Source organism: Notolepis coatsorum, assembly GCF_963971535.1.
Source record: "Notolepis coatsorum genome assembly, chromosome: 17".
Lineage (NCBI taxonomy): Eukaryota > Metazoa > Chordata > Actinopteri > Aulopiformes > Paralepididae > Notolepis > Notolepis coatsorum.
Genome location: NC_140181.1, coordinates 99,642,914 through 99,661,713, shown reverse-complemented (window position 1 = coordinate 99,661,713; position 18,800 = coordinate 99,642,914). Strand labels below are relative to the sequence as shown.

Sequence of the window (18,800 nt, the reverse complement as noted above, 5' to 3'; positions counted from 1 at the left end):
GCAATTCAATTACCTGTTGGTAGATTAGAATTAAAATGCAAAAAGAAAGCGATAGCTGGAGCGGCGGGAGCAGGCGCTGCATTAAAGGCTGGTGTTGGACTTAACAAGACGCCACATTTTAACACATCAAGTAGTCAAAAGACCAACTCATGAAAGCATCAAACCACAGCGGGCGAACACCTCACTGTTCAACCACTCAGAAAGCACTTTCAGCCTAAATGAAAAGAGATGACTAAACACGGCTGCAGTGTTTACCTTCTGACGGTTAACCATCTGTAGTGTGGTAGTGAAAGGGTTAACCATCTGTAGTGTGGTAGTGAAAGGTTAACCTTCTGTAGTGTGGTAGTGAAAGGTTAACCGTCTGTAGTGTGGTAGTGAAAGGTTAACCCATTGTAGAGTGGCAGTGAAAGGTTAACCCTCTGTAGTGTGGAGGTGAACGGGTTAAACCATCTGTAGTGTGGTAGTGAAAGGTTAACCTTCTGTAGTGAGGTAGTGAAAGGTTAACCTTCTGTAGTGTGGTAGTGAAAGGTTAACCTTCTGTAGTGTGGTAGTGAAAGGGTTAAACCGTCTGTAGTGTGGTAGTGAAAGGTTAACCTTCTGTAGTGTGGTAGTGAAAGGTTAACCGTCTGTAGTGTGGTAGTGAAAGGTTAACCTTGTGTCGTGTGGTAGTGAAAGGGTTAACCCTTTGTAGTGTGGCAGTGAAAGGTTAACCCTCTGTAGTGTGGTAGTGAAAGGGTTAAACCATCTGTAGTGTGGTAGTGAAAGGTTAACCTTCTGTAGTGTGGTAGTGAAAGGTTAACCTTCTGTAGTGTGGTAGTGAAAGGTTCACCTTCTGTAGTGTGGTAGTGAAAGGGTTAAACCGTCTGTAGTGTGGTAGTGAAAGGTTAACCTTCTGTAGTGTGGTAGTGAAAGGTTAACCGTCTGTAGTGTGGTAGTGAAAGGTTAACCTTGTGTCGTGTGGTAGTGAAAGGGTTAACCATTTGTAGTGTGGCAGTGAAAGGTTAACCTTCTGTAGTGTGGTAGTGAAAGAGTTAACCTTCTGTAGTGTGGTAGTGAAAGGTTAACCCTCTGTAGTGTGGTAGTGAAAGGTTAACCCTCTGTAGTGTGGTAGTGAAAGGTTAACCTTCTGTAGTGTGGTAGTGAAAGGTTAACCCTCTGTAGTGTGGTAGTGAAAGGTTAACCCTCTGTAGTGTGGTAGTGAAAGGTTAACCATCTGTAGTGTGGTAGTGAAAGGTCTCTGTAGTGTGGTAGTGAAAGGTTAACCCTCTGTAGTGTGGTAGTGAAAGGTTAACCGTCTGTAGTGTGGTAGTGAAAGGTTAACCTTCTGTAGTGTGGTAGTGAAAGGTTAACCCTCTGTAGTGTGGTAGTGAAAGGTTAACCCTATGTAGTGTGGTAGTGAAAGGTTAACCTTCTGTAGTGTGGTAGTGAAATGTTAACCTTCTGTAGTGTGGTAGTGAAAGGTTAACCCTCTGTAGTGTGGTAGTGAAAGGTTAACCCTCTGTAGTGTGGTAGTGAAAGGTTAACCCTCTGTAGTGTGGTAGTGAAAGGTTAACCCTCTGTAGTGTGGTAGTGAAAGGTTAACCTTCTGTAGTGTGGTAGTGAAAGGTTAACCCTCTGTAGTGTGGTAGTGAAAGGTTAACCATATGTAGTGTGGTAGTGAAAGGTTAACCCTCTGTAGTGTGGTAGTGAAAGGTTAACCTTCTGTAGTGTGGTAGTGAAAGGTTAACCCTCTGTAGTGTGGTAGTGAAAGGTTAACCTTCTGTAGTGTGGTAGTGAACACGTTAAAGACCTCTATAGTGTGGTAGTGAAAGGGTTAAATACATATGTAGTGAGTTGGTGAAAGGGTTAACCCTATGTAGTGTTGTAGTGAAAGGGTTAACCCTCCGTAGTGAAAGGGTTAACCATCCATAGTGAAAGGGTTAACCATCCGTAGTGTGTTAGTGAAAGGGTTAACCCTCCATAGTGTGGTAGTGAGAGGGTTAACCCTGCCAGGGGACGGCTGGCTGTAGCCTCTGTCTCTCAGCAGCAGCCTGATATCCACCTACAGTAGGTGTTTTGGGAGAAGATGAATACTGAGATGGTGAAGTGACCAGCTGAGAGGCGGCATGAGGAGTTATGCTGTGAAGTAAATTGCACAGACTACAACGTACCATGCCAGTTAGGGTACCTTGTGTTTATAATAATAATAACTGGACTTTGGAGAAGTCTTTATTTGGCATGCAGTGACACACGCATGTGATGGGCGGGCACACACACAGGAACACACATGCAATTGTTGGGTCACCGATGCTCTGCACTTGACCCATCCCGTCGTCCTTCCCCCCATGGGCAACCGGGAGCAGATACTGTTTATCTTTACTCTTACTCATAGTATATTCAAATTCTTTATTGCCTATATTTATTGTAACATATAATATATAACCCATAGGGCATACAGACCCTCATATGTACCTTTGTTTACACCGTTTATTTGTTTCTCATTATTTTTATATTCAGATCTAATTGTATTGCCTATATTATGTATTCTACTGTTACCCTGCCTATACCTGTACCCCCCTCCCCCCCTACCTCATGCTGCTATGACGCCTGAATTTCCCCAAAGGGAGCAATAAAGGAATATCTTATATTATCGTATCTTACAATAAGCAACGACATATTTTAACAAAGCCAACACTGTGATTATAACATAGTACATCTTCTACATCTGGTGTGTGACTCCCTCGACCCCCTGCAGTTTGCATACCAGGCAAACATTGGGGTGGAGGACGCCATCATCTACATGCTCCACATAGCATACATGCACCTGGAGAAGCCGCGCAGCTCAGTGAGGATTATGTTCTTTGATTTCTCCAGCGCCTTCAACACCATCCAGCCGTCACTGCTAGCGGAGAAGCTCTCTGCGATGCAGCTGGAGCACGGCTTGGTGGCCTGGATCAAGGACTACCTCACTGAGAGACTGCAGTACGTCAGACTAAAGGACAGTCAGTCTGACGTACTGGTGAGCAACACCGGCGCCCCCCAAGGAACTGTGCTGTCACCCTTCCTCTTCACCCTCTATACCTCAGACTTCTGCCGCAACTCAAGCGGGTGCCACCTGCAGAGGTTCTCAGACGACTCCTCCATCGTAAGCTACATCACCGACGATGATGAGGAGGAGTACAGAGCCCTGGTGGAGAGCTTTGTGGGGTGGAGCGACAGCAACCACCTCCAACTCAACACCAGTAAGACCAAGGAGAGCTGGTGGTGGACTTCCGGAGGGGCAAGAAGAGCCCCCCCCCCGATTCCCATCACCATCCGAGGGGAGGAGGTGGAGGTGGTGGACTCATATAAGTTCCTTGGGGTACACCTGAACAATAAACTGGACTGGTCGGATAACACAGAGGCCCTCTACAGGAAGGGACAGAGCAGGCTGTTCTTCCTGAGGAGACTCAGGTCCTTCAACGTGTGCAATAGACTGCTGCAGTCATTTTACCAGTCTGTAGTGGCCAGCGTCCTCTTCTATGCTGTGGCATGATGGGGAGGCTACATCAACTCAAGGGACACCAACAAGCTCAACAAGCTTGTGAACACTGTGAATACTGTGAATATATATTTCAGTTAGTTAGATAGTAAATTATATTGACCTATTTGTTTACACTGCTTGTGTTGTTTTTACTACCTGTACCCCCCCCCCCCTTCCCCCATGCTGCTATGTTGCCTGAATTTCCCCAAGGGGATCAATAAAGGAATATCTTATCTTATCTACCAGTGCACCTTTCACCTTAGCTCACATACTGTATTCTCATGAAACTCAAGTGAATAAGAAATAATTGACATATCTCAAACCCGCCCTCTTTTCTTGATCCTCCAATCGTAACTGTTGCTTTCCCCCTGACAAACAGTTGCAATTGGAGGACCAATAAATGAGGGCGGGGTTTGAGACGGGTCATTCAGGGTGTTACATATTGAGAGACAGTCGTACATCCAGGTGGAGCTGGTCTGTCCAGTGGCCGATGATTTTGTATTCGGTGGAGTTGTTGGTCATCTGGTATTGGTAGATCTCGTATCGACCGGGAGCGTCTCCGTTCACGTTGAAGATCACCGGAGTTCCTGCGATACCTGAAGAGGAAAAAGAATATCACATCAGTATAGGGCTGACCCCGACTAGTCCAATAATAGTCTACTAATCCGTTGAAAGGAGCCGTAGTCGACTGCCAACCTCTTAGTCGAATGCAAACATTTTTTATAAATAAAAAACTAAAATAATATTTTTTTTTATTTAAATTTTTGTATCATTCTTTCTGAAAGAGGATTTCACCCGTCTAATGAACACACTAGACACTAGGGATGGGTATCGTTAGGATTTTATCGATACTACTACTCTTATCGATACTGCTTAACGGTTCGGTACTTTATCGATACTCTTATCGGTTCTTTTTTATTCTTTTGCAAGAAAAAAAAACAATGAATTAAGAACAGAATCGACATTGCTTTATTATTCTTTTATATAACTATATTACTGCACATGGGTACTTTTTTTTATCAATTAATACAAGCAGTCAGATAAATTAACTATTTTGGAACTTTTTATTTAGAATGTGTGTGTGTGTGTGTGTGTGTGTGTGTGTGTGTGTGTGTGTGTGTGTGTGTGTGTGTGTGTGTGTGTGTGTGTGTGTGTGTGTGTGTGTGTGTGTGTGTGTGTGTGTGTGTGTGTGTGTGTGTGTGTGTGTGTGTGTGTGTGTGTGTGTGCGTGCGTGCGCGCGCGTAGTGGGCGTGTCAACAGTGTCAGCTGAACTGCACCAAGGCATAGTCAGACACGACATCCCAGAAAATGTGTCGAGACTATCGCCACATTTTGGCCAATAAAAGTCGACTATACAAATCCTTAGTTGGGGACAGGCCTACATCAGTATTAAATGGACTCATCTCAAACCCGCCCTCTTCTCTTGATCCTCTAATCACAACTGTTGCTTTCCTCTGACAAACTTTGATCATTTTGAGAGAAAAAAACAAAAACTAAATAAAAATGAGAAAGCTGCAATTTATTTTGCTTATGGCAAAAATTAACAACGGTTATGTATTATAACCTTAGCTATATGCATCGTGCTTCGTCCATTAGACTATCCCGTGCGCCAATAGCTCGCCTGCTAAAGAATCATTGACCAGGGCCACGCCCCCCTGCTAGTATTATAAGCAGGGAAATGGCATGAAAAGTCCTTCTGTGGCTTCCTTCATGCAAACCTGGGACAACAGGGAACAAAATGCAAGATGCTTTGCCAGCATTCATATAACTAGGGTTATAATTCACAACATTTGTTATAGTTCGACATAATATATTTTGATATGTCTATTGGACAATTAGGTGAAGCCAGAGTGCAGGCCTGATCCGTGTACTGTGGATAGATGAGCTGTCATGCCCCTGTTAAAGTATTGGCTAAAGTTGATCACTGTGCGTAAAAGCGAACCAGCCGTACATACGTCCACACTGGTGGTGGACGTACGTGGTGTAGTGGTTAACACTGTCACCTCACAGCAAGAAGGTCCAGGGTTCGATTCCCGCTTGGGGACCAGGTTTCCGCATTGCCAGGTACCCAGGTGGGGTATCTCCCAGGCCTTTCTGTGTGGAGTTTGCATGTTCTCCCCGTGCTCGCAAGGGTCCCCCTCCCCCGATAAGATAAACCCAATGGAAAAACATGCACAACAGATCGCTAACGCTGTCGTGTCCCTGACGAAGATGGACAGGAGCACTTGGATTGGTCCCCGGGGCGCAGCCCCTCGCTGACGCCCCTATCTGCTCCCGGCTACCCTTGGGGGGGGGGAGGACGACGGGATGGGTAAAGTGAAGAGACTCAATCGCATCGGCAACCCAACTAATTGCATTTGTGTGTGTGCCGCCCATCGCATGTGTGTCATGCCGAATAAAGACTTCTCCAAAGTCCAGTTATTATTATTATTGTTACAAAGGGTCAGATTAAACCGAATATATATATTTATTACTTGAGATATATTGTATAGTATTTGTATATCGTCTGATATCCCTTGTATATTCTTTGTACATATACACGGAATATCCCTTTACCTAGTACAGGCCAGACCATAATATTCGTTCTCCTATTGGACAGCGATCCCCTAGGCGCCACGGCCATACCCCCAATGTCTAGTTCAAAGTCACCGCTAAGACATGCCTGGACATGCCCGGTTCTGCGCAAGAATACGAGACAGAAATAAGGCTGGTACTAGATTGTTCACCTTACGTATAAATACGGCGCAGGTGGATACAGCAGTAATCTTAGTAACAAGTTGAAGCCTCACACCACGATACAACGTGCTGTGAAGTGGGCCCGTTTTGCCCCGAAATAGAGCCTTGAGACCGCGTGCGAATTGATAGCTGAAGTGTCAGAGTTTAACGCTGTATCGTCGAGTTCGACCTATTCTATTATTAAGTAATAGTCTATTATGTATAGTGTATCGTGCGGCTACCGTTCTACAGTGACCAGCATTACCAACGTTTCATCGTACCGAGCTAGTGTGCTTATCCAGGCTGGGCGGCCTAACCTGGTGCCGTCATCCGAGGAGCCCTAGACGAGAACCGTGTGGATATGTACACTGGATAACCTACACCGACGACTACAGAGCCCTTTTCGGCTGGATTATATTTGCTTTGGTCCTGTAGCTGTTGGAGCGGAGAATCGTCTACACCCACTACTGTGTGGGATTTACCCTGTAAGGAGCACCGTCGAGCCCGCCTCTCGGACCCTGAGGCTGGCTAGCTTTCCTCCATGCGGCACTGCATACCGGAGAATAGCTGTTGTTTGTCTACGGATCAAGGGATTATTGCACTGTCTCCTGTACCTGGAGTCTCCTTATTCCTCGTTGACCAAGACTCTGCTACCGACAAATCCTCTCCCCCTGCTGGCTTACAACCGGAGGGAACCCCCTTAGTATCTCCAGCTGACCTACTAGTGTACCATATATAATTCTTATGATACAGGTGGTATTAATTATCTCCTGCGTAATATGCTCATGGACTTACGCTCTTGACCTATTCATGCACATTCTTCGCCTTACAAGCGCAACTCTCAATCTTGATAAGTAATGTAAGATAATCTTCGTGCTCTTCTAATAAATATTCTTCTAAACAGTATTTCTTGTGAAGCCGTGTTATTGTGGGGGTGTTCATCTCATATACATGTGTACTGTATGGCCAGTAGTAATGTACATAACTCAGTAGTGGTTTAATTAATTATTATATTATTATTATTATTATTATTATTATTATTATTATTATTATTATTATTATTATTATTATTATTATTATTATTATTATTATTATTATTATTATTATTATTATTATTATTATTATTATTATTATTATTATTATTATTATTATTATTATTATTATTATTATTATTATTATTATTATTATTATTATTATTATTATTATTATACCTGATGACAAATCCCCAACACTTGTTATTTTCGTGAAACACAATATTCAAATTGTATTTTATTTTATTTTATTCCTCTCTTATTTTTCTTTTCCCGATTTGACTGGTTCCCGCCACTAGCCAATACTGCTCTACTGAGACATTAAAGCTGACAGCCACGCTGCCCAGGGCCTTTGGGGCTGCTGTCTCCTCCAGTTTCCATATCATTTCACACATTTCATTTCTGCCTGTTGCCCTCCAACTCCCCTCTTGGAGTGCTAACGAACGACAGTGCAGATCTGCTGATCACCACTCTGAGGTTCATCTCTCCCTCCTTCTTGTCATCAAAAAGTGGATGGGGGTGCGTGGGCGGGGACTGACAGTGCTTTAGCGCTGAGTGCCTGGCAGAGCTCTCTAGAACTCTCTAAAGGAAAGATGTTTTGATATCACTTGCTTTTCTTACCATCTATTTCCCCTCTCCACACCCCCATCTTTTCTTCCTTTGCACTGTGTAACACAATCCCTCGACTTCTGAATGAACCCATCCATGGGCCTTGTATCTGTACGGTACTGCACGGTGTGTTGAAGAATGCTGGGGGATACTTGGGGGTGACAGGGGAGCAGTCGTCTGGTAATCGGGAAGGTTCCCGGCTCGATTCCGGCTCCAGCTCCTCCTGGCAGTGTGTCAAAGTGTCCTTGAAATAAAGTGTCCCCCGAACATGTCAGTCTTTGTTTGTTTGCTTTGCCTAACTTGTCTTGTCCTCCTTTGCTCAAAGTCCTCTACCTGGCTCCACACCCTGCTCCCGCTTCCTGGATCCCTGTGGTATGACCTTCGCCTGCTCGACTACTCTTCTCCGTGTGAACCTCCTGGACTTTCTGAGAACCCGATCCCGGCTACGACTCCCCTGCTTGTCTAACTACCCTGCTACTCGCCTACTCCCTGGACTGTCTGATTCTGCACCGTATTCTCCCTTTTCCTAATAAATATAACCGCAGTTTGGGTTTTCTCTGATTCAACATTGTCTCTGCCTGTTTGTATCTGCACCTGGGTTCTGGCTATAGTACAACCGTTGCATCTACACCCCATACCAAAAGGCGGCGCCGCACCGTCCGGCCGCCTCTCTATGCGCTCCGTCGAGATTGTGCTTGATTTGGTAAATTGTAATAGTTTTACGTGTTTTTTATGCACCAACTGCTAGTGCATTTAATGTATATGACCGTCAGACACTTCACACACCTCATTTTGTACTTTACATGTAGATTGTACTTTAGTTTGTATATTGTATAATGTATATTTTGGACTTTGTTCTTTTTATTTTTACTGAATAAAGCACATTCTCAGGGCGCTCATACACAACCAAGCATTTCACTGTAATGTACTTCAATGTACACCTCGTATGGGTGTACAGTACGTGCTCACACAAAGAAAATCCACTGCCCCAGGATAGTTCATTCAATATTTGCGAGCATGCACCGCTCTCTCCCAAACATCCACTCCCGTATTCATTGTCTATGGAGCAGTGTTTGACAGATTTGACATGACACATGATTGCCAGCATTGGGAGAGAGCGGTGCATGCTCGCAAATATTGAATGAACTATCCTGGGGCATTGGATTAATATATGTGAATTCTTAAAATAGATGACATTTCCTTTTGAGGACAGTCTAATCAATATTCATGAACTCGACCTCCACCCCTGCCCCAGTCAACCAAGGCGTGCCTCAGGGTTCCGTTCTTGGTCCACTCCTCTTCACTATTTACATGCTCCCCCTTGATCACATCATCTGAAAACACGGTCTCAATTTCCAATCTGCTGCTGACACTCAGCTCTACATCAGCACCTCACTTCCACTCCTCTCCCCCCACAGCACCTCGTCAACTGCCTCCTTGACATCAAGGCCTGGATGTCATCCAATTGCTTGAAACTCAATAGCAAGAAGACAGAGCTCATGGCTGTGGCCAAGCAGTCACTGCTCGAGAAGGTTGGAGATCTCCTCCTAGAAGTCTGCTCAATCCACCCTTCCCCAGAAGTCCGCAACCTGGGTGTCATACTGGACTCCACCCTCTCTTTTCATTCTCACATCAAAACAATAACCAAATTTGCTTTTTAACATCTCAGGAACATATCCAGACTCCAGCCATCTCTCCCTGACTCCGTAGCAGATACACTCCTTCGTCACCTCTCGTCTGGACTACGCAAACTCTCTTCTTGCAGGGCTACCCAGCAATGCCCTAAACAGGCTGCAGTATGTCCAGAATTCTGGTGCTAGGGTTCTCACCCGCACCAAGTCCTGGCACCACATCACCCTCATCCACCTCCACTGGCTTCCAGTCAAGTCCTGTATACATTTTAAGATCCTCCTCATCACCTACAAATCCCTTCACTCCCTTGCCCCCCGGTACCTAGCTGACCTCCTCCATCCCTACATCCCACACCGGAGGCTGCGGGCCTCTGACTCCGGTCTCCTCTCCATCCCCTCCACCAACCTGTGCACTGTAGGTCCCAGAGCCTTCTCTGTTGCCGCACCCACCCTCTGGAACTCCCTCCCTCCAAACATCCGCAGTGCTACATCCCTGGGCCCTCATTCATCAACGTGTCTTACGCACAGATATGTGCTTAACCTGTGCGTACGACCATTTCTAAGCAAAGAGTGGGATTCATCAATTTCAACTTGAACTTGACTTCGTGCTTATGTGTACGCACAGCTCGGAGCACACTTAGCTGACGCCCAGTGGTAGAATATATTATTACAACAAGGAAATGAGCTTCTGTGCATTAGTTTCAACACTGGCATGTTCTGTATGAACCGTAATTCATTATAGTTCATTGTAAAATAGCAACAGTAGTGTAATTATGGTCAAAACCCTATAAATAGCATTTGGAATAATAGATCTTTCTCTCAGAATGAATGCAGCATGGTTTATATAGCGTTATCGGAATATACGGGGTGTACTGACTGACTGCGCTCCGCGTAGCTCAACTCGTTATTATTTTGCGCACAGACCGCAGAAACACGGGAACGTTTTGATTATATTTAAAAGGCTTTACGTTAAACGAAACAAGTGGAATTTCGAAGCTGTAAGCAGAATACAAGTCATATGAACACCCACGATATAGTGTTCTTCCCCCTTTTTACTGTATAAGAAAGAATAAAAAACGCATTGCAATGACACCAGATAGTGGACAGACTATGTAAATATGATGATGGGATTCAAGTTCGCGTTTTTGTTGATCATAGGCATGCTGTCAGAGTATGATATCTTAATCAAACATTCTAGAACATTTGTCTCACAGATCATGTCATAATAGAACATAGGCTATGGCATGGTCCATCGTGATATTGTGTAGACTGTTATTACTGTACCGGTACCACCCATTGTGACAACAGCCTTGTGAGTCCCGCACACAAACATGATGGAATTCAAGTTCATGTATTGAAAGGCAGGCTACATCATACATGCAGTGAGATTCATTGTTCTTGTATATGCTCTCGTATTATTGTTTATATAGGCTACCCAATACTGACATCAAAATAGATTGTAGTATGCCTCTAGAAATCATATGCAGCAGGTAGAAAATTGACGGAAGATCCATCGCGATTTGGAATAAAATTGAGGAGAACTTTAATCCCTGGGTATTAATCAAACAACACGGGAAAAGGCAGTCATATTCCAGCACGGTCTTTATTAGTGTTTGCGCTGCCCAGGCAGCAATGGTTAATAGATATCATATCCGACATCACCGTAAGTGTACACGTCTGTCAGCCTGTCTCATAACACGCTTCCCTCGGCTTAGTCCATTTTTCCACATTTCATGGGGGTATTCCATTACCGTATATGGTTAATCGGGGCGGTTCTGGTATGCAAATACTTAAAACAGTGCACAAGCTCAAACGTAGGATCAAAGTCATATTCATCATGACAGGTGTGCGTAGAACCTGCGTATGCACGTGTGGTGAATCCCGTTCTTTCTGTGCGTGCACTGATTCTACATTCTGTGCTTACGTGTGGAAATAGAACATTTTCTACGCCACGTTGATGAATGAGGGCCCTGGACTCTTTCAAATCTCAACTCAAATCTCACCTCTTCACAAAATGTATTAATGACGCCTGATTTCCCTCTTTTCTTTTCTTTTTCTTTTTTTACTTAATTGTCCCTCTGATCTCCTTCCTCTTAGGGTCTCATGAAAGGCGCTATATAAATCCAGGAAATTATTATTATTATTATTAACATGAGCAACTATTCCCCCAAACCGGAGAACTTGGACTTTAACCTATATGTGATGTCTGGAGCTGTGCCACAGGCAGAGCATGAGGAGATGGTGACAGTGAGATGATCCAGGATGATTTGTCAGGTATGGTACAAGGGCACATTTTGCCAACGCTACACACACTAAACGATTCTATTAGGGATGTCCGATATTATCGGCCTACCGATATTATCGGCTGATATTGGCATTAAAATGTGATATCGGAAATTATCGGTATCGGTTTAAAATAATAATAATAAAAAATATATATATATTATTATAATTTTTTTTTACATTTATTTAACCTTTATTTACCAAGGCAAGCAAGTAAGAACAAATTCTGATTTTATTTATAGTCAAAAGTATGCATAATGTTAATTCCACGTCACGAGATATGTAAGGGATAATGTATAGCTACGAGGTCATTGTCGCAAAATAATTGACCGACACAGAGTTTAAAATACCGAGCCGCCTCGGCGAGGTGTTTTAAACGTCAGTGAAGGTCAATTATTTTGCGACAATGATCGAGTATAGCTATACATTATCCCGCTTATTACATGGCTAACTTACTAACAATATACCTAATTCATTTTACATCGACTCGCAACAGTAACACTGGTTCTGGCTCCGCTGAGTGCTCGTCGCTCCGCCCCCCAGCAGCTTCCCCGGCAGCCGGCAGTTTGCACTGATGTCAGTGGGCTTGATTGCGAACAGCTGCGCACAGCGGTCATTATTGTGGGCTTGATTGCGAACAGCTGCGCACAGCGGTCATTATTGTCCCACAGTGGTCATTATTGTCTGATAACTGACCTCTGACGCGCGCTATTGACCAATCACAAGCAAGCATTTCGGCGAATGTGAAAACGCCATGTAATAAGTAATGTTAATTACCTGAAATTATTCCGTTTTTTTGGGGGGGGGGGGGGGGAAACCCTGCATATATCGGTATCGGTTGATATCGGTATCGGAAATTAAGAGTTGGACAATATCGGTATATCGGTATCGGTGAAAAAGCCAATATCAAACATCCCTAGTTTCTATGGATCCACAAAATCAGTCTCCCGTTCATTGCCAATGCAGCAACTCCAGACCACACTCCTACGCAGTTCCACTGTCAGACATCTCTGCCCAAAGAGCGAGTAAACAAACCGGTGCTACATATTATTTTCATTAACATATTGAATACATATTTGTTCGGGGGAGTCCGGCGGTCTCGTGGGAGGGGGAGGAGGAAATGTCTTGTCTGTCTTGTCTTTTGTCTTGTCCTTCTTAACTTTAAATGGGGGAATAACTGGGGGAATTTTATTGGGGGGGAGCTATTTTGCTATTTTGCTATTTCTTCACTGTTTGGGCACTTTTGCACGGTTCCTGTGAGTCTATGGAACACTCTGTAGGTTTTTGTTTTTCGAAAAGGTTCATTGTTTTGTATTTCTGGTCGAGTACTCAAGGGCAGCGTTTTTTCTACCTCAGGATCTTAAGCCGTTTTGAGGCTGTTATGCAGCTGGGAATCTCTGACATCACTGATATGCACGTTTTGAGATGACTCAGATTGGTGAGGGTGAGGGTTGTGAGGGGAATTGGAAGAGTGCGCCAATATGAGAATTAGAGACATAAGTCTTATTGATATAGAGCCACACGGCCGGGAAACGGTACTGAATACTGGGAAAGGCCAATTGTAAGATAGTACCCCTTTAAATTAAAATGTTGTACTCTGTTTTTATAAATTGTTATTTCTTTTATTATTATTGCTCTGTTATCTCCCTGTGAAGTTTTGTGTTTATGTTAGTCTTGTTATTATGGTTAGTCTTGTTATTATGGTTATTGTATTGTGTTGTCTTGTTTTCATGAAAAAATTGATAAAAAATTAGACCAATATTGCGGTCTGGTGGGCCGTGGTGGAAAAACTAAAAGAACACATATGACTCTGGAAAGTACTGAAAGTACTGAATAAGGTATTATATTGATGGCTCACGTTGGGGTCCTGAGGGGGGGGGGGGGGAGGGGGGGGGGAGATAGAGCGAATATTCATGTACGTTGATGGTTATGGTGTTTTTGTATTTTTAATTTTGTTTTGTTTATTATTTTTCATTCAATATTGGTCCTATGTATATTTTCTGACCCCCTTCTGATCTGGGTCTGGTGATCGTGGGCTCTGGCTGGGGTGGGCCGCGGTTCGGGGTCTCTGCGGGTTGAGGCGCTAAAGAGGCATGGTGCTTTGGCTCGCGGGGGGCCGGGCTGTGGGTCCTCCGGGACTGTGGCTTGCGGTTGCTGGACCTGGAGGTGGAGGGGGCTCGGTAAGCACTTTTTATAGTAAAGATTTTATTTTGTTATCCTTTTCTTTGTGACAACTTGTATTGACTGGTTGTGTATCCGATATATAATAGGTCTAATTTATTGTCTAGTCATTGTTGTGTTACTTTGTGTTCTTGGATGTCTGTTATGTAATATTGTCATTATTGTGCTGTGTTGTTTCTTGTTTGAAAATATGAAAATAAAAAGATTTGGTCAAAAAAAAAACATATTGAATAAATAATATTATATTAATATTTTCTTTTAGCCTACTTTACTAATAGGAACCGAATTATTTCCTGATGCAGAAAAGCTTGTCTGTTTACCTTTTTGATAACTACATCCCTGCATAACTCATGAATGTTCAGACTGAATGTAATTTGTGATACTATGTATACATGCAATTCTATGAGGGGCCAGTTATTGCTGCATTTTCTTTCACTACTAATTAGTTTTTTTTATTAACAGTAATAAGGCAATTGGGGCAGAGCTGTAGCTGTACTGCAGGCTGTTTTGCAGGTTGTTTTGCAGGCTGGTTTGCAGGCTGTGACATACAGCCATAGAGGCAGCTCTGCGTAGTTGTGTGACTAAAGACGTCCCATATTGATGACATCACAGGTCATCAATATCTTAGTTCTCTGAGGTCTGGCTTTGGGAAGGAGCTGTTGTGTCCAAGGCCATAACAATGGCCATAACAACGGCTATGAATTCTTGAATAGAGTAGTATTTCCTGTTAATAGTCTACAGTATTGATCTTTCTAAAAAGCTGTCTGAAAGAATTTTAAGTATTGATTTCTCTCCCGACCTTCTCTAAATTGTATTTTCTGTGTGTGTGTGTGTGTGTGTGTGTGTGTGTGTGTGTGTGCGTGTGTGTGTGTGTGTGTGTGTGTGTGTGTGTGTGTGTGTGTGTGTGTGTGTGTGTGTGTGTGTGCGCGTGTGTGTGTGTGTGTGTGTGTGTGTGTGTGTGTGTGTGTGTGTGTGTGTGTGTGTGTGTGTGTGTGTGTGTGTGTGTGTGCGAGTCTGCATGCATGTGTACTATGGAAAACATACTGTATAGCCTTCACGCCATATGAGAGAGAGAGAGAAGAGGGTGAAATACTGAAACTCTGAAAATGACAATTAAAAATAATGGGGAAAAGGAATGTGTGCGTGAACTGATATTAATTTGTATACTTTCTTTTAAAGATAATGTTGTCAAACAACAGAGAACTCTAGGCAAAAGGTGACATGGTACTGGTGGCTTTGTTTACAGTTTTTGTGTGGGATGTGGAACCACACATCACAGCTGTGCCAGGATTATAATTGTCCAACTGCCTGAAACTGAGATTATAGTCTAGATTATTTCATGCTGTAATCTTGGTAATTTTTTGGGGGGTAGAAAGACAGAATTTGCTCTGAGAACTGTCATATTATATATATAGACATATATTAACCCTTTAATCCCCAAGGACGCCGTAACACGTCATTGCTCGCCATGCTTAATCTGCCAATGACGCCGTAACACGTCATTGAGATCAATATTTCAAAAATCTGTGATGGCAATCATATTTCTCCCGCGGAAACTTGAGATCTACTGTTGATCTCCTCTCAACTCTCCAACGGTTCAAGAGCGCCATCTGGTGGCCGATCGGCGGATCGCCCAAACAGCAAACCGGAAACGGAAACTGGTGCTCATCCAAATTCGGTCCGACCACTCGCTATAGCTCCCGGGACTCGAGCTCGACACAATGGATAGCGATCCGTTACCAATAACTCGATAAACAACATGATTTGGACGTATATACTATTATACAACCTGGAAATGGATCGCATATTTCAACATCCGATAATTTCAACTCTAAATACTCTGTATGTTAACTCCCTGTTCCTATGGTACTTCCCCAGAACTGTGAATTTATTTATTTAGATTTATGACCACAGTACTTCGCCGAAAGGAGAGTAGCGAGATCTCTCCGTGGGAGGACCAGCGAGATGAAGAAGTCTCCGTCTTGTCAGCTACACACAAAGGACTATATCGGGAACTGCTGAAGGCGAAGATATTTATGAAAGGCGAGAATACTTCATAAAGACCCCGGCTGAAAGAAAACAAGACCCACCATCACCAGCTAAGTACTTAGCTTAGCTTCAGTTTAGCCTAACCTAAAAAGACAATTAATAAGGGAAGATGCCGGGACTCGGCTCTCCCACAGAATGTACTAGCTGCATGAGGATGAGTAAAAGGATTGTAGAGCTGGAGGCTCGAGTTACTATCCTGCACCAAATCCAACAGGATGAGCGACTCATTGACTCTATTTTTGAAGCTACTACAAATATAGCCAATGCTACCATGATTGAGACCTGGCCTAGGCGAGTTACAGAACAGCACCACCCAAAAGACGGTCCCTGGCACAAGCAAGGAGCTAGACCAAAGCAGTGGACCACCGTCAAGGATAAAAGGAGAAATAAACGAACCAGAAACACGACTATTACCTCGCCCCCGGTACCGCCAGTAAATAGTTTCAACCTACTCTCGGAAACACGCATATCAACACCAAAAGCAAAGAGACATAGAAGCGTGGCTAACGACGCTAGCGAAGCAAACAGCGAGCGGAACGGAGCTCACGCTAACGATGCTAATAGCAGGAATACCGGAGCTCACGCTAACACTAGCGAAGCAAACAGCTTGTATGCCGGAGCTCACGCTAATGCTAGCGAAGCTAACAGCCGGCACATCGGAGCACACGCTAACGACGAGACGACGAGGAAAACAGAGCCACGCGCGACACGGCTAGCAAACACGACCCAGACTGAGCTAACGGCTAACAGCGAAGAGACTACCATGCGCCAAGGAGAACGTTGTGGTAGCCAACGCCGAAGGTACGGGACCAGCGTTAACATGCGGCTATTGAGAAGGCTAGCGAGGCTTCACCAAGGCCCCAGGACTGTGGTAAGAACCGGCAGGCTAGGCCTAGCCCAAAAACAAACGGCCCCAAAACTGTTGGAAAGAAAAATGCTAACCTCACACAGAAAACAGACTGCATACTGATTGGAGATTCCACAACAAGGTATGTGGAGATGGCAAACACAGAACATATCTGTCTAGACAACACATCTGTGAAAGAGCTGGCCGAAATACTTCCAACACTAATCAGACCGGGCATAACAAAAATTGTCATTCACTCTGGATCGTTTGACATCCTGCGAAAGAAGACTGGCACAGAGACTTTGAAAGCCGATTTCACACCTTTAATGAACACACTAGACAAACATCAGTCTGTGTACATAGACACTGATGTGTCCATCAGTGGACCAATTGCATGCTTTCGCAGAGGACAAGAAGCCTTTAGTCGACTCCTACATTTTAATTCATGGTTAGGGTCTGCATGTCTTATACACGGCCTGAAATTCATTAACAACTTCAATGTTTTCTGGAATAACCCAGAAAGTTTTCAAAGAAATGGCTTCTTCCCAAATCGCTTAGGTTCGAGGTTTCTAGCAGCAAACATGCGTCATGCCTTAATGGCCTCCACGAATATCAAACTCATACCAGTACTAGAGATAATCACGAAGGACACAATCTCGCCACGAGGTGCAGCAGCAGCACAAGGCGTCCCCCCCCCCCCCCCCCCCCATATCACACAAGGCCATCTCGTCTGATCAAATGTCCCCGAAAGCACAGTACAGTCAGTACGGTGCAGTATAGCACAATTGCCATGCCATCTCTCAAAACATACCGGTAATCATAACCAGCCAATGGCATGGTGAAAAATATACGCCATCAATGCGTTTACCTGCTATTAACCTCAGGGCCATCAAGGTCAAGCCAAAGCAGACCTCCTCTAAAGAAGTCCAACAAATAAAATTAGCCCTCCTAAATGTCAGATCACTGAATAATAAAACATTCTTAGTAAATGATCTGATTAAAGAAAATAACTTAGATTGCATCTGCCTAGTAGAGACATGGCTAAATAATGACACAGCTACATCAATAATGATAGAAGCTTGTCCACCAGACTATAACTTTTTTCAAATACCCAGAAAAAATACAAGAGCGGGAGGAGTTGCAGCAATCTTCTCCTCAAAACTCTTGTTTAGAATCACAGAACTAGGCGAGTTCATGTCGATGGAATATCTTGCCATTGAGCTCAAAACAGAATCAACTATTCGTCACAATATACCGCCCGCCTAGACACTCACCAATATTTATACAGGAGCTCTCTGAACTGATCTCACTATGTGTTACCGGATATGATAAGGTGATCCTAAATGGAGACTTGAACATCCATTTTAATAAGAAAACAGACTCCAAAACTATAGAACTAAAAAATCTACTGGATAGCTTTGACCTAATACAGCATATAACAAATGCAACTCACAGGCTTGGGAATACACTAGACTTAGTTATAACAACAACTGGGCTAAGCATAACAAATATCTCAATAACTGAATTACCTCTCTCCGACCATCACTGTATATTTTTTTATACTCAAATAACCCTTACTAAAACAAAAAAAGAAATCATAGTTCAAAAGAGACTCCTAAACGACAAGGCTGAATCAAAGTTCATTGATCTTATCAGACTACATGAACCACACAATCATGACAGCTCTCTAAATGAAATGGTAGAAAATCTCAATGATGCAATGTCATCTATATTAAATTCTGTCGCCCCATTAAAAATGAAAAAGAAGAAAACTAGAGCCTTGCCCTGGTTGAACTATAATACGGTCAACGAAGAAAAAAGGAAATGTCGTGCAGCGGAGCGAAAATGGAGAAAAACTAAAACCACCATATGCTGTGATATATACAAAGATGCTTTAACTGTTTATAATAAAACCATCCGCTTAGCAAGGAAAGATTACTTCTCTAAAATCA

General features: G+C 43.5%; 1 protein-coding gene across 1 annotated transcript in view; it reads right to left on the bottom strand.

The window, feature by feature from the left end:
* Positions 1 to 18,800, bottom strand: part of LOC311243918 (metabotropic glutamate receptor 4-like) — a gene marked incomplete at both ends in the record, with an annotated part of 366,879 nt that overhangs the window by 39,944 nt on the left and 308,135 nt on the right. The window contains one exon of the mRNA XM_084333304.1: positions 3,962 to 4,098. Within this exon, the coding sequence (XP_084189430.1) occupies positions 3,962 to 4,098 (137 nt within the window). The remainder of the gene's footprint in view (positions 1 to 3,961; positions 4,099 to 18,800) is intronic.